Source organism: Chiloscyllium punctatum, chromosome 25 (assembly GCF_047496795.1).
Source record: "Chiloscyllium punctatum isolate Juve2018m chromosome 25, sChiPun1.3, whole genome shotgun sequence".
Classification (NCBI taxonomy): Eukaryota; Metazoa; Chordata; class Chondrichthyes; order Orectolobiformes; family Hemiscylliidae; genus Chiloscyllium; species Chiloscyllium punctatum.
This window is the reverse complement of record NC_092763.1, coordinates 30,763,090-30,780,701: the sequence shown is the minus strand read 5'-3', so window position 1 is coordinate 30,780,701 and position 17,612 is coordinate 30,763,090. Positions and strand designations below refer to the sequence as shown.

Below are 17,612 nucleotides of genomic sequence, written 5' to 3'. Positions count from 1 at the left end.
TATATTCTACTTTAATAAAAACAATGACTTGCAACCATTAACATAGGGACTGGGAGTTCTGTTATAAAGCAGGTAATGAATGAGGGGGTGGTTTAAAGTGTTTCAAAATTATATATGGGGAGCCACTAACTGCCTCAACGCACCAGGCGGAGGCTTTTTAGGGATAGAAATGGTCCATTTAGGTTGTTCGCTCTGGACTTGGTCTGCCTCCACTTCAGGCCTGGGTTCCTTGAAAATTCCACCATCTCTCACGGAGATGGGATTAGTCCCGTGTTCAGAGTCTCACTTTCAGCATGAGAAACTGGCTCCTGACCCTTCATCCACTGTCCCTACCATGTAGAACTATAATCAGCAACCAGGTCACACTAGTGGAACAGGAAAATTATTGCATAGGAAACAGTACAAAATGTAAAAATGAAAATGTTAATGCTGTACAACAAATCTCTACATTCAAGAGTTACAAATAAGGGTTTGGATATTTTGAATACCTACAACATTTGATTGGTCAAAAGGTCAAATCAAACAAATACATTTCCAAAAGTATTTCTGAGGATAGGTTAATTTCCTTACTGCTGAGTAATATCCAACAGAAATTACTCCACAGAAGGAAGCTATTTGAACTTGTGCAGTTTTAAAAGTACACATTTATCAATTTTCAAAGACATACCAATGAGAGGCAAACTTCTCATTAACCACTTCTTTCAACTGGGGTAATTTATTCTCTCTAATTACTTACTATTTTCTGCTAATAGGGAGTCTACAGAAAAAAAAGGTAATGTAATCAATCATAGGAAATTATACTTAGATTCTGGGTCAGACCATCTTTCCAACTTTGGTTCAGGCATGTGTACAAAATCAAATCCATATCTGTAGTTTCATCAAGAGCTTTGAATCAGCTGCCCATTTGAAGTTGTGAATTTAGCTGCCCTGGGTCATTGGACAGTTTTCCTGAAATCTCCATTGTTGCTTTAAAGATCTCAAATCAATCCATACGGAATCCCTGGCAGGTGGAATGGGGTTAGTGGGGGAACTGAAAATCTTATTTTTCCATGACAGCAGTACATAAAAAGTGGGAAAACGGACAAAGTATCACATATTTGGGGAAGTTTGTTTCCTTAGCCAATACCCACAGGAAACAATTTGTGCTTCAAGAACTATCAAGTGCGCTATGAATTTCTCACTGGCTTCAGATATCTTCGTAGGATGGATGCTCACTGGCGCCAAAATCAGGCCACAACACATGGAGTTTCCTTTTCACATAAGAAGGGGAAGAAAACTCATACATGATAAAGAAAGCACTGATATTTAAAACTAACAGATAAATGTGTAGTCACCATCCAAGCAGGAAATTAGCAATAATATTAAATATTGTTACTCAAAGCTAAATAGCACAAATTACAGAGAGAAAACTTGATTATTTGTATATTCCCATGTAGGCAGAAGACACATAGAATCAAGCCACTTAAATGTTTCAGTGATGAATGATGAGTTAAACAGATTGCAGTCAGTCATTATGTATTCAAATGCCGAATGGACCATTATAACATTGTTTAAAATATTCAGCCTTATATATGAAATCTTCCTTCTAGACAATAGTGGGAAATTTTGACGTTATATGGACAATGTGCCTTTTGTTCAAGTTTTTACGAAATCTCCTGCAATTGTCTTACCGAGATTCCTTGAAGCTCGTTTTCTTCATGCTACTGGGAAGATTCAAGTTTCTCTATTTGGTTCATCTCTGGAGAGTTATTTTACTCTGATTGTGGAGTCAGCAGCAATACAGCTGAAGCATTGGTGCGGTATTAGTTCCTTTTAAAATCAATTAACACATTTAGTCCACGGATGAACAACCTTTTCCCAGTTTAAGTTTTAATATGCTTTTACTGCACACAGTAAGCAACTTAAGCATTTCAAAATGCATAATACTTAAAATAGGTAAATATCTACCTATACATAAATATTGACAGTCATATTTGTGGAATTTACAAATTGACAAAATTAAAAATTGTAAGCAATGAACGTGTACATTAAAATCAGATAAGTAGAATTATGCAACAAAATGACTTCCATCAAATTAAAAATAAAACAGCAGAGTAGAGGTCTTGCTGTTTTGCAAAGCACAAATGGACCTAAAGCTGACAAGATTCGTCAGTGTTCACACATTCAGCTGGAAGGGTCAAGCAACAGCTCCTGCCATGACTTGAGCCAGAGCCTGTATAAGTGTGAGGAATGAATTGCTAGAACATCTGAAATCAAAGTGGAAAAAATCTTTATTAAACCAGTAAATAATTCTTCCAGGATGGAAGGTTGGAGTGTGCATCTGTTTTGATGCATAAAGTTTTGATTCCTGCAGATGAAGATAAAGCCCCGAGATATCAAATGTGGTTTACACATTTACAGTGTTTGCCTATGCAGCTTTAGGGACTGAAAGGCTTATTTATAAAAAAAGCTTTTGTTTTACAACCCATGGGAATATATCCTTATATGGTATGGTTCATAGACTGAATTATTCTGCTACACATCCAAGCAAGGACGTGACTACACTTTCTACTTATAAAGTATCAATTAAATCTTGTCGTCATAAAATTCCCAAGTTGGTCATGCTCCGGAGAATTACCATTCTGTCTTCTTCCTGTTTGCTATTCTTGTTTATATCCTTCCTGCCCCTACATTTCTGACCATGTTGTAGGCTCTAAAACATGATAAATGCACAAAGCTCTGTTACTAATTAGCTTTTTCCTGTTCTTAAATGAACTAAACAGTGACATTAGAATTAAGATTGAAAAACTGGATAAAATCATGATCCAATGTTTTTTATTTAATCAAATTGTGTTGAAAGATAAATACAGAATTAAAGCTGTCACTTCATAACTGGTATGCTTGATAACAACCCTACTTCATTTACAGATTTCATAACATGGTGCAATTCACCATTGCACAAAGGAATGGAGAATTTTGATGATATCACAGGGTTCTAAATAGGGACATCTGGGGTATATGGAAGTTGGACACAATGTGGGTTGTTGCACTACACAATTTCTGGTTAATTCTGCATTTTTTAATGTTAAAAAGTGGACTCAAGAAGCATTGCACACAATTGCCCCTTTGTATACTTATTTTCGGTGCATCTGAAATTATATGACACTTTACTGTGGAGGTGTCAGCTGAGCCCTCTATGTGCTATTAACCCAAACATTGCTCTGCTTCAGAAATAATGCAGTATAATGACTAATTAAGCCATTAGATTGGATTACTGGCATGCATTAACCCACTTCTGATCCGTTGTTAAACCCCTTTAGCATCTTCAGAAAATGTTTGCATTTGTTTATGTTGGATAGCAATGGGGAACACATACCACTACAGAGTCATACAGCACAGAAACAGATCCTTCGGTCCAATCCGTCATGCCAGTTTCCATTTGCGTATGGAACTAAACTAGTTCCATTTGTGTGTGTGTGGCCTATATCACTTGCTTATTCATGTACATGTCCAAATGTCTTTTTAAATGTGAAAACTGTATCTGCATCTACCACTTCCTCAGGTAGTTCATTCCATGTAGGAAACACCCTCTGTATGAAAAAGCTGCCCCTCAGGACTCTTAAATCTTTCCCCTCTCAGCTTAAAAATATCGCTTCTAGTTTTGGACTCCCTTACCTTAGGAAAAAGCTCTTTCACTACTAATCTTATCTATGTCCCTCACGATTTTATAAACCTCTATAATGGTCACCCTACAACCTCCTGTCTTCCAGTGAAAAAAGTCTAAGCCTATCCAGCCTCTCATAACTCAAACCCTCCAGTCCTGGCAACATCTTTGTTCTTTTTTTTGAACCATCTCCAATTTAATAATATTCTTTTTATAGCAGGGCAACCAGAACTGTACATAGTACCCCAAATTGACCTCACCAATGTTCTGTACAACTGCAACATATCCCAACTCCTACACTTATTGGTCTGAGCAATTAAGAAAGTATTTTGCATGCTTGCCTTATCTACTTAACCATCCTGTCTGCCTGTGATGCAACTGTCAAAGAACTATGTACCTGAACCTCTTGGTCTCTCTGTACAACATCACTACCTAGGGCCCTACCATTAATTGTATAAGTCCTACCCTTGTTCGTCTTAACAAAAGATAACACCTCGCATTTATCTAAATTAGATTCCATCTGCCGTTCCTCAGCTCATTGGCCCGATTGATCAAGATCACTTTATACTCAGAGGTAGCCTTCTTCATTGTCCATTATAGCACCAGTTTTGGTTATCTGCAAACTTGCAAACCACACTTTCTAAATTCTTATACAAATAATAGTGTATAAGTGACAAACTACTCAAATGACTCAACACCGATTCCTGCGGAACACCATTGGTCACAGGCCTCCATTCTGAAAAACAAACCTCTACCACCAATATGTCTCCTACCATCAAACCGATTTTGCGATTTTGCATCCAATTGGTAAGCTCTCCCCGAATCCCATGTTGTAAAAGAGGGTGAGGAAGAAACACAATTGTATTTTCTATTGAATAAACAAGCACAATAGAAAGGGAATACATTCATCCCAAATTTCAAAAATTAGGGGCAAAATGCAAAAGAAAGAGACTTAAAAAAGAAGAACAATCAAATTAAAAAATTGGCCTGGACGTATTTGGTAGTGAATGAGATGCAAGAATGCTCCAAGAACCTAATACTATATCATTCTGATACAAAGAGTTGAAATTACCTGATGTCTGATCCAGTGATACTAACTAGTGTTAGTTTGACAGAGAAAAGTTGTGTTTGTTGCTGTTGCACCTGTAGGTAATGCAGTCACATGCCAAAAGTAGTTACCCATGTAAAATACCCCTGGAATTGAGCTAACTGGGTGGCACGGTGGCTTAGTGGTTAGCAGTGCTGCTGCACAGCGCCAGGGTCCCAGATTCGATTCCAGCCTTAGGCGACTGCCCTGTGAAGTTTGCACATTCTCCCCATGTCTGCGTGGGATTCCTTCGGGTGCTCCGGTTTCCTCTCACATTCCAAAGATGCGCAGGTCAGGTGAATTGGCTATGCTAAATTGTCCATAGTTTTAGGTGCATTAGTCAGAGGGGTGGTGGGTTACTCTTCGGAAGGTCGGTGTGGACTTGTGGGGCCGAAGGGCCTATTTCCACTCTGTAGGGAATCTAGTCTAATCTAAACTGCGATATAAAGCACAAATTGGTGGAGAACCTCTGCAGGTCTGGCAGCATCTATGGAGAGAAAACAGTTAATGTTTTGAGTATGGTGGGTGACTGGACTGTGGGTCACGGGTTTGTTTCAGATCTCCAATCAAGTGCTTTGTTTTATTTTAGTTTTTGAACAAACTCATATATACTTTCAAGGTATAAGCTTTGTTTAGGATGTAATCATATCTGGTGCATATAGTGTTGAATAAAGTGTGGCATGGTGGCTCAGTGGTTAGCACTGCTGCCTCACAGCGCCAGGGACCTGAGTTTGATTCCCACCTCGGGCGACTGTCTGTGTGGAGTTTGCACATTGTCCATGTCTGTGTGAGTTTCCTCCCACAATCCAAAAATGTGCAGGTTAGGTGAATTGGCCATGCTAAAATTGCCCATAGCATTCAGGGATGTGTCGACTAGCTGCATTAGTCAGGGATAAATGTAAGGGAATGGGTCTGGGTGGGTTACTCTTCGGAGGGTCGGCGTGGACATGTTGGGCTGAAGGGCTTGTTTCCAGACTGTAGGGATTCTATAAATTTGAAAAATAAAGTGACTGAGTGGAGGGGCAGTGAGCATTCAATGGTCAAGAGTCACACAAAGGATGTCATTAGCAGCACTGATTGCCAGTTCCAGCACAAGAGACACTCAAACTACTGGGAATGCAAAAAAGCATGGTTTCTTTTAAAAACATTGAAAGTGCAAGTTTTGTTTATGGATGCAGTATGAAATATATTGAAAAGACAGGTGAATGCAGGGCAAAAACATATTGCTTTAGTTTTATGCAAGGAAATAGATAATTAGAGTGTGAACAAATTGTGCACAGCTGTACAAGCTAGTCAAAAGAAAGATTTTAAGTAAAAACAGAAACATCTAGAAATGTTCAACAGGGGTGCATCTGTGAAGACAAAGGATAGAGCCAATGTTTCTGGTTGATCACCTCTTAACAGAACCTGGGTGGATTCATTCTTAGAGGTACAACTATAATCAAACAAAAAGCTGAAATTCTTGTTCAACAGGAGACCTCAGCTAGATCACAATCCAGGGCGAGATAAAGTGCAGCACTCAACCAATACTGTCCCCAAGTGACTCCACTATGCCGGAAGAAGTCACTCTCTAGGTTGCTGATTAGATCATCACGAAGCAATTAAGTTCAAATATGCAAAAGCAAACTGGCTTCACTTGAGAGAAGGTTCAATCATGTGGTAATGGACATGGTCATTTTTCTCAAAAAAAAACAGATTTTGCATGATGGGTTGAATGGTTGAATTCTTATTCCACTATGTTTCACTTTCTGTTTGTGGTCACACTTCACAACTCTTTCCCTGCACTACACACAATTTTAAATCTAAATTCTTTCATTGCCTGATAAACTCTAAAATGTTGTTCTTATTCTCTTGCAGATAGATCATACATGAAAACATCCATTCTGTATTGATGGACAATTTTTAAATTGAACTCAACCATGTACTGACAACGTTTCCACACTCCAGTGAAACCACGGCTGGGTACAGCACGTACTTCAAGCCTCTTTCCTTCAGTGCAGCCTCAGTTGACACATTTGTCTACAGGATTCATAATTCAAAAAAAATTACAACACACCCAATGTGATGGATTAGTGCTGTAGCATCATCTGTGCTGCAGGTAATATTGCCAAAATGCAGCAATGTTTTTGTAACAGGTTAGCTGCGCCAGTTGATGTACATAGCAAGAGACATACTGGCTGGTTAAAAAGTAGTGTGTTATGCTATTTTGAAGAACACATTGAGGGCCAACTTAGACTGAAGTGACTTTATGAATTGATGAATTTACAGCACAATAAGCTTGATTCGAGGCTGTTCAACGCAATTAGCCCAGAGACAACCGAAGGACTTTGTAATAGCTGAAGGAATTCTGCAACAAAACTGTCTATTGTAATTATGAATAAAGCTTTCTCTGTGAAAACTGGTCTATTTTAAAAATGACCTTTTAAAACAAAAGGAGAAAGCAACAAATGTTTTGCCGAATGATGACGTCCTTTGGTTTTGTGATCCATCTTAAAGAGACGTATTGGTTTATCATTAACATCTTTTACACTCTGCTCAAATATTGGGGAGGGAAGTGAAATTTATGCAGTAGTAATGTTAGGAAATGAAACCTTTTTAAATGGCTAGTTGCTCGTGTACGCTACCATACTTTCGTTCAGAATATTTAGTTGAAACTTCAACCTCTGATCAGAGAAAGGAATGTTAACTAGTAAAGATACAATGTTAATAGAACTTTTCAGTTTGTCTTTTGTCTTTGCAAAACTGTTCACAACAAACATTGTCCCATACTTTTCAATTCAGATTGTCAGTAAAACATGGTGCTGATATTGATAACCACGTTTATAGCTGTGTAGTCAAATAAAAATGCCACAAGTCCCCTGCACATCACGTGCAGACATTGTTAAAGAAAGCTTACACAAGCAACTTAAATACTTAATACAACACTGTAAAAAAACCTCAGTGGCAAATGGCTTATGTCTGCACTCTGTTCCACACAGGAACATTTCCCCACATAATCATCACTAAGTGAAGAAATTAATTGTAAATAACAAAGTAAATTAAGAGGCTGTGTTGGTTAATTCAGATCATTCATATTTTGGTTTATTAATGTGTACACTGATGGATTAGGAGTTACACTCCGTATCTCATTGTTAAGAAAAATTATACAAAGAAAATTCCACTCCTTACTTCAAGAATATAGCTGGAATTTTGTTATAGAAATGTTAAGATTTCGCACAGGTAGCTCACGATTAAATAGCTTGGTCAGAGTCACATTTTGCACATAGAATATTGTAATATAAGTAATCTGCTAAAAGAATAGGCAATATCATTTAAGGAGACTGTATTCATCTTACTCATTTGAACACAAGATGCTCACATGGTAGCTATGAGACAATAAGTGCATCTGGAACACATACACTAACATCTACAGGATTTAAAAAAATTGGATTTGGAGTTATGCACTTAGGGTCTGTTTCTGTATTGTACATCTCTATGACTCTTCGGTCCAACCCATCCATGCCGACCAGATATCCCAACCTAATCTAGTCCCATCTGCCAGCACCTGGCCCATCTCCCTCCAAACCCTTCCTATTCATATACCCATCCAAATGCCTTTTAAATGTTGCAATTTTACAAGCCTCTGCCACTTCCTCTGGTAGCTCCTTCTATGGCTAACATCACCCGGTGTGAAAAAGTTGCCTCCACTTCTTCAGACATTGGTAAAGCTTGGCCTTTTCAAAAGCAATCGTGCAGTCATTTGTCTCTGAATTGTGTAGTTCAATGAAAAGACTGGACTTCATCATGCTCATGGCTATTAAATCCATTTTGATTACACATCTCTTACTCAGGGCATAGGAACCATAAGATCGACAACAGTGGAAATATTACCTGCGCAGCATGAGGCACTATGAACTATAAATTTTGCTGTGTGCTTTTTGGGAGAGTTCATACCCCAGATGCGGTGGCAGATAACAGAAATGTCATTAGTTTTCTGATAATACTATGACAAACTATTGAAAAGTCAGCTTTGATCCATCAAAAGTTTGAATCCTGCCTGAATAGTAATTTCATCTCACTAAAATTCCGAGTTTACGTAAGCTATCAGCAACACTTCAGAAATAGTTGATAATCTCCATGTAGACAGAGATGGCCGTGGGGAACAGCATTAGACTTTCAGAATCAGAATGTCTTAATTACATTGTTCTCTTAATCACATCATACAATTCCCATCATGTGAATTTAAATGCCAAAACACATTATGGACATCTTTTTTGGACCTTATAGCTGCTGTTACTTCAACCAAAACACCAATTCCCTTTCCAGCATTCATGACATTGTTTTGGATCTGAATCATTTCCTTTCATATGGCATTGCTGTTAAATATGGCTGATCTTCAATTTGTTTATGCTCCATTCACATTGTGAAAAACTTAATCAGCACCTGTTTTAATAATCAAGTATTTGAACTTCCAGCCTGGATTCTTATTTGGGCATAGAGTGGCAGCAGTGTTCTGATGGATGCAATTACACTTGACAGACCCAAAATCTTATCTGAAACGCACTAAAAGCAGAAATTGCTAGAGAAACTCAGCAGGTCTGGTAGCATCTGTGGGGAGAAAATAGGGTTAAATGTTGAGACAAGTGACCCTGCCTCAGAACCATTTTCTCCCCACAGGTGCTGCCAGACCTGCTGAGTTTCTCTAGCAATTTCTGCTTTTGTGTGTTTCATATTTAAAGCATCCACAATTTTTTCTTTTATACAATAAAAAAATTTCATGTTTCTGACAACACCAAGTCACAATCTGAAACCATTTCTAATTTTTGATTTAAACAACTTGCTATTTTCATTGGTCTGAGTTCACTAAATAGTTTTGGCTGTAATTTTGTACTTTAAGCCTACAATGGATTTAAGATCTCCACAAGATCAGCTAGGAGTGACCACCACTCACCAGTGCCACTTGACACAATGAAGGACAACTGGATGATGTGTTCCAGCACTGATTGTATCAAAGTGAACATGAACATCCAGCCAATCAATATTGCACACAAATGTATAATAGTCACAGTAAAACCAGATTATAAAATGTGAACATGATTCATTTTTCCTACTGGTGTTAAAAATGAGTAAATAGAATTGTTTATAACAGGAAGAAAACCAATGCAAATTTTCTGAATATGCATCTAATATACAGAAGAAAATGCAGTATCTTATAATGACAAAGCTTAACTCCCCTTTTTTCAGACTGACCAATCCTACTAATAATGATCACACACCAAACATACAAGTCCAATCAATCCCATAGCTTCAGAGGTTTGAAGCAACAATTTGATTTTTATACCATAAGTGATGTGTACTTTTGTAAATATAAGCCAGCAATTGTTTACTGCCCACATATTGCACCCACAATTCCAACATGATTCTTCAGTTTTTAAATGAAGGTACCAACCTAAACTAGAGATTGAATCTTGCAGAATATTAAATTACAGATATTAAAATCAATTTCCATTGTAGGTAACTCTATATTTTCTTTGGGTGATGAAACCAAACTTGGGCTTCATTCAGTTTTTGATACTGTACATCCTGTCAGAAGATCTCAAATAAAGTAAGAACAATTTCATTGAATTCTCATTACTGGACGTTTTGCACATTTTAGTAAACAGAAGTTCAGAACAGTAAACAAGCAACACCTGAATCTACTTCAGCCTGAGACAAATTAGAATCTCTCTATTGCATAGGACTTTGTTCCACACATTAGGGAAAGATGTAATTCACTTTGAAATGTGTTTAATTATCAGCATGTGATAGGTATCCTATTACTGAACTCTGACTAGTCATTGTTGGGTCAGCTGAAAACAATTTGAAGGGTGCCAGGTTGTGGGTCTCAGAAAGCTGTTTGGTCAACAAATTGCTGAGAAGCTTTTTTTTAAAAACAATGTTTATTGAACTGCATCCATTTAATTCATAAAACTTTATTGTTTTGTTTTAAATGGAGATAATAGTGAGGACAAGCACTAAGATTATTGGCATCTGGATCGCATAGTCTTTTCAAAGCTGGAAAAACACATTTCTGCTATTCAATTTATGGTGGAAACTAGATCTTGCCAACTGACTAATGTTCAATGGGCTCTGTCAAAAGGTTATTTCAAAGTAATCCATTTGAGGAGGAGAAAAGTGCTTTTTGTGTATGACAAATGATCTCTTATTAATCTTGTAATATGAACACAAGCATTATAAGTGTTGCTATGCAGAACACATCACCCCTATTAAACTATGGCAGAAACATCATATTTGATTATTTTTATCTGCCATTTCACTTTCTGGGGCTGTGTAACTATATATCCTAAAATTGGTGGAAGGTGTCATAAGATAAACATTTAAGTTTTACTCTGGTGAAGTTTGAGAGTCTTTAATCATCACAAGATGGTCATCTTGATTAAGCTGTTCAGAAATATAAAGTAGATTGTTGGTTTCTGTTTAATAAAGTTGATCAATACTTAGACATTGGATGTTAATCTGGACACTTCCTTTAGCCCAGTTATTGCTGCCTAGTTTTTGATTGTGTTGTACTGGGAGTCCCAATATAAATAAGTTGACTTTGATGCTAATTTAGTGCTACTTCCAGAAATAAAGGCTTTTTTTTAAAAAAAGATTGTTTTGCCAAGCTTAAGAAGGTTTAAAAAAATGAATATTTCTAATGCTTCTTGTTTATTTTTGAAAAAATGAACATTTGCAACACCTGGTGGTTTGCTTGTTTCTTAAGGGATACATGTATTCTACTGAGGAATAGTCTGAGACATATTATGGGAGCTGGTGAGTACAATAAAAGATGTTTTTCATTGTTAAATTTTTTGTTTGATTGGCTGCTTTGAGAAGGCATGGGAATAGACACATTCTGATAATTTTAACCTTCCCAAATTGGATAGATTGATTTAATTTGGGTGAGATTCTAATATGTTAATAGTCTAAAATAGGATCCCACTTCCCTGAAATCTGTCCACCTTTAACGTTAATAGAAATGGGATGAGAGATGAGTGACCAATCTGATGTTAAGATTGAAAGCTTTGGAGGAGGCTGTGTGTGTCATTTTAATAGGATTTCCATTCTTAAAACTAAATTGACTTGGTTTCTTGAGACATGACCGGTATTGGATCCAGCAACTTGGTGATTTATGGCACTAGTTGTGGATCGGGGTAACAGGTACAGCAACTTGTTAACTCCTCCTTCATCTCTATGGTCTCCCCACACCGCCCCAGATTATCCATACTCCAAATCACCTAGCTCAAAACTGTTGAATCCCATCTGCAACTAACTCTCAGGGTGCAAAGGAGCAGTGACATTTGTTCATGCCTGTTGCCAGCGTTTACCCAAATTACCCAAACTAGGATGATTCCATAGCATAGTAGATAAACGGCAGAACGTATTGTTCACAATGCACAGAGAACAGCAAAATCACTGTTTTTTGTTTTCATTTAGCATTGGCTTTTTGCTATAATCTTATTACCTGAAATTATTTAAAACTGTTATAAATGAAATTTATACATCCTTCCTTGATGAGAGAGCAATAATAACTTTTATTTAGGAGATATGTCCATGGCCTGAAGGCTGAATTGTGGTATGAGTTACCTTGAAAATCTCAAAAATAAAACGAAGTAATCAGTGTAAAGATGTGGAAATATGTAATGAGAATGTAGTAACAAAAACAGACAAATTTAACTGGGAACAGGGAAGTGGTAGATGGGATATTAAAGGAATGGTAATGTCCTAATCAAGTTTGTATTAAAATTACATACCAGTACTCTGTTTCCACATTACAGACACTGAAGTACCCCACCTCTCCAATCGCAACAAGGACAGAACCCCCCTGGTCTTAACTTCCACCCAACTAACCTCCAGATACAACACATCATCCTCCACCATTTCCGTCACTTACAAACAGACCCCAACAGTAGGGATATACTTCCCTCCGCAACTCCCTCGTCAAATACCCCCACCACCCACCTCCGCTGACCTGCTGTGCATTATCAGCATCACACTCTCAACACTGAAGTACATGTAGTATAATAATTTTAAGTACTATGTTAAGGAATGGAACTGTGCTTCCCAACCCTTTGCCCACTGTAACTCTGCTTTGACTCTTGGAAAGTTGAGAGGAAGGGCCTGTTAGAGCAGAAACATGGTAGTTGTGACTTGTTTGGTCCAAGTTACCGGTGTCCCCAGTTCTTGCACAATGCTTTTGGCATGGTTGCTACCTGGGCCTATATCCCTAATCCTGTTACATGTCTCTTCAGATAGTAGATTACATAGATTACGTAGATTACTTACAGTGTGGAAACAGGCCCTTCGGCCCAACAAGTCCACACCGCCCCGCCGAAGCGTAACCCACCCATACCCCTACATCTACCCCTTACCTAACACTACGGGCAATTTAGCATGGCCAATTCACCTGACCTGCACATCTTTGGACTGTGGGAGGAAACCGGAGCACCCGGAAGAAACCCACGCAGACACGGGGAGAATGTGCAAACTCCACACAGTCAGTCGCCTGAGGCAGGAATTGAACCCAGGTCTCTGGTGCTGTGAGGCTCATTGTCCATCCTGTCATTGGGTGGACCCTGGGATTCCAGGCCTTTCTATCATCTTATCAATTACCTTTGTATTCTTGTCCACCAGAAATTCAGTTATTGACCCCTTAGATCCTCAATTAAGGTTGTTATTTTTAGACTTGCTACTGTTTTCACTGTCAACCGCCTCATGTGGCTTTGCCTTGTATTGATGTCCATTCTTTGTCCTGCCCTCTTGTAATTCTTGGCCCTCTCACACAGTGGGTCTGGATATACCCTCCCACCGCACACCCCAGTGATTGTTGCCTATAGGTCATGTCATGGCAGTATCCATCATTGGCCCTCAGCTTTGTGCATCAATACTTTGTCTTGTTCCACCCTTCCCCATCCAACTTCTCCATCCCAGTGGTTTGTTCATCCAGTCGCAGGACTAATACCCTATCTTTAGGTGGCAAATAAAGGTATTTGCCCACTTGGCTCATCATGTTGTACGAAGTTCTACCACTGGTAGCTTATTCTGCCAACTAGGCCAATTGTAGTGTTCAAGTGACATGAGAAATGGAGACACTTGAAGGTCTGACGATGAGTACTTTACACAAATATTCACATGGGGGACATGGCCCACAAACTGACTGCCTTCCCAATCATAGTTTATTTTAAACATTTATAAATGGTAAAATCCTACTAGTTCCTTCACTGTTCTGAATGTCGTGTAACTATGCATAATTCAAAACTATTACGAAGTTTGCATTTCATTGTGAAACTAGACAAATAACCAGTTGATGCATTTTATAGCAGTCGCTTTCTTTCTAAGGCTAATCAATTCTTTGCTCTGCACATTCCACAGAGATCACATCTCTTCGTGCTTTAATACATATTTCCTCTGCATCTGTTCACAGCAATCATTTCTTTATAAAATTAAACAAGTCTTCCCTTTACAGATGTTACAGTGGTCATGTCTCCTTAGTGATTTTAAACTGGTTTCCACTCTACCTGTTAACAACAAACATTTCTTTGTATGGTTAAATGATTTTCTGCTTTAGATATATTTCAGTGTTCATATCTCTCCTGTGATTTTAAACAAGTTTCCCCTCTTCTCTGTCAGGCTAGGAAAGACATGGTTCAAGCGCAGTAAATTCCTAAATATAGGTAAAGGGATGAAGGACCAGTTTGATACCCCAAATTTCAACATACCCTGGGCCATACTGCAGGATAAATCAGTCAGGAGTACAGTTGAGAAGCTGGAAAAAACTGGCAAGATGCAGAAATAACAGATTTTCTCTCAGAGGTGACCACCATTTCTTGGCTTTCTACCAGCCATCCCTTTTTCTGCTTTTCTTTCTTTCTCTTGGCACTTGTTCCATCTATTCATCACATTCCTTTCCCTACCCACAAGACCACCTTGCTATTGTCAGCAATAAATATCACTGTTTCACGGCTGCTTTCAGTTCTGACTGAGGGTCACTGGATCTCGAAACACTAATTCTGCTTTTCTCTCCACAGATGCTGTTTGATCTGCTGCAAAGTTTCCAGCAATTCTGTTTTTGTTTCAGATCTCCAGCATCCACAGTTCTTCGTTTTATTTTAGCCTGGGAATCAGTATTACTGGGTCTGGTGACATTATCACTATGCCAAGGCTTCCCTATATTTTATCTGATATATAAAAATGTACAAAAAGGCAGGACTTGATTTTAAGGCATAACAACAGTAGCAAGTGAAAGGTGGCAACACTTCTAACAGTGAAGCAATTCTCTTTCGATAGCGAAGTTTATCAGTTGTAGTAATTTCCACTTCTTATTGGTTTGGGAAATGCTTTCAAATACAAAATGAGTCAATTTTCTCCATGAAGACAGTGTTTAAGAAGTATGTTATATGATTGCACCAAGTAGTTACAGGAACCTAATCTTAGCATCGTTTTGAGACTTTTCAAAGAAGAGGTTTCTCATTTCTGTTTATTTGAACAGAACAAAGGTGACAGAACATGTTATGCTAGATGAAATAAAGAACAAGAAATATCATGATCTGGAATGAAGTGTGCAACATGGAACTATTTTAATAGATATTCCTCAAAAGCCCATTTTCTAATTATTAAGAGAGGTTTCTTAACTCCTTTTTAAATATTTAAATTCCATACAAAAAGTGACATAAATAAAAGGTCCCACTTTGTCTAATTCAGTGCAGAAACCAAAAAACACAACACACGTGTGCTGAGTGATGTAACTGGAATACAATCACAAGATCAAATTTAAAATGACATGAGAACCAACACACATCTATAAAGGAAACATTGAGCTTTAATTGGTGAGTTTTCATGTTGTTTAACCTATGGAGACAAAATGAAATGATGAAAACTGCAAGTCTCTTACTGAACTCATTTAGTATTCCAGTCCTTGAATTTTAAACATCAAGAACTTTTGCAAGACTGATTCTTTGAGTAAGATGTGAAAGCAAACAGTCTATTAAACTTACAGCCACAATCCAAAACAATGATAATGATCTTGCTTTTTGTTGTCATTTGTTCTTAGGAATTACATCAAAAAAAAGCTAATGATTGCACCAAGAAGAGTCAATTTAGCACCAGAACTGGAATGCACTGATCATTGCTACTCACACAGGAAAAATAATGAACAATAAACTAAAAAGTAGCATGACTTTTGGAATTGCAACTTAGAATTGCAGGAACAAGCTAAAATTGGTTGCTGTCCATCTGGGTAAAAACTCAAATGCCAGAATATAATTTAGTTATGTTTCTCCTCAAATTTACCAACACTAGGTTTTAAGGCAGATTTTCAACCAACACCCCAGGGCAACCATTTAGGGCACAAAACTCATATCCCTTAATGACACTAAAAAAGACACTTTTGAAAGTGACTGCTTTCCTAGGTGTCAGAGTCTAAAAGTGTGGCGCTGGAAAAGCACAGCAGGTCAGGCAGCATCTGAGGAGCAGGAGAGTCGATGTTTCGGGTATAAGCCCTTCAGCAGGAATGCAAAGGGGGTGATTGATAAATAGGGAGCTGCTGGGGGAGGGTAGCTGGGAAGATGATGGGTGGATGCAGGTGTGGGGGGGGTGATTTTGCAAGGTCAGAGGGGAGGGTGGAGTGGCTAGGTGGGAAGGTTGTACCAAGAGGGCGGGGCCAAGTTGGAGTGTTGCATCTGGGATGAGGTGGTGGGAGGGGAGATTTGGAAACTAGTGAAATTGATGTTGATGCCATGTGATTTGTATGGTCCCCAGATGGAAGATGTGGTGTTCCTCCTCAAATGGTCGGGTGGCTTGGATTTGGTAGTGGAGGAGGACTTGCATGTCCTTAGTGGACTGGGAGGTGGAGTAGAAGTGGTCAGCATGGGGAAATGGGGTTTTTGGGTGCATGTGTCCCAGAGATGTTCTCTGAAATGCTCCCATGAGTTGCATCCTGTCTCCGTGGTGTAGCGGAGACCACATCAAGAGCAACTGATGCAGTAGCTGAGGTGGGTGGATGTGCAGGAAATTCTCTGCTGAATTTGAAAAGATCCTCTGGGGCCTTGGACGGAGGCTGCAGTCCTCACTTTCTTTGACCTACTTTCCTGGGTGTACATTGCGACACTGTCGGCAGTTTCTAGTGTGACCTGCTTGGCATCTCATGTAGTGAAAGGCATTGATGTGGACATGCCCTATGTTCTAAAATGGTACAACCATGACATTGCACAGCTGCACTGGTTGTATACGATCACCAAGGATAAAGCAGTTAGCGGCACTAACATTATTTAAAGGGCAAGACATTTGACTTGTTCTTACTGAAAAGTACGCTGGAGTGCTTCTGAAGATTTTGTGGAAGGTTCCTGGATCTGACAGGGAGAGTCACCAAATTCTCACATAGAGGAACAAAGGATTTGGTAACTTGCCTTACATGGCGTGGCACGGTGGCTCAGTGGTTAGCACTGCTGCCTCACAGTGCCAGGGACCCGGGTTCAATTCCAGCCTCGGGTGACTGTCTGTGTGGAGTTTGCACTTTCTCCCTGTGTCTGCGTGGGTTTCCTCCGGGTGCTCCGGTTTTCTCCCACAGTCCAAAGATGTGCAGGTTAGGTGAATTGGTCATGCTAAATTGCCTGTAGAGTTCGGTGCATTAGTTAGGAGGGACGGGTCAGAGGGTCGGTGTGGACTGGTTGGGCTAAAGGACCTGTTTCCACACTATTGGGAATCTAATCATAAACACTGGAACAGCAATGGTAGCAGCAGCTACAGCTTCTCTGGCTCTTCAGCACAACAGGAAAATGGATCCGAGGCTGTAGTGAGGGACCAGTAGCTGTAATTCCCTCTACCAAGTTCCAGCCAGACTCTGTTGTGCTTCCTGATTCTTTCCTA

General features: G+C 38.9%; 1 protein-coding gene across 2 annotated transcripts in view; it reads left to right on the top strand.

Moving 5' to 3' along the window:
• Positions 1 to 7,442, top strand: part of dacha (dachshund a) — a 403,352-nt gene extending 395,910 nt beyond the window's left edge. For both annotated transcript variants that reach the window (XR_011964100.1, XM_072594911.1), the window contains one exon: positions 6,588 to 7,442. Coding sequence is in view for 1 of the 2 variants with exons in the window: in XM_072594911.1 (XP_072451012.1) it covers positions 6,588 to 6,622 (35 nt within the window). In the remaining variant the exon portion in view is untranslated. The remainder of the gene's footprint in view (positions 1 to 6,587) is intronic.
• The last annotated feature ends 10,170 nt before the right edge of the window (positions 7,443 to 17,612 follow it).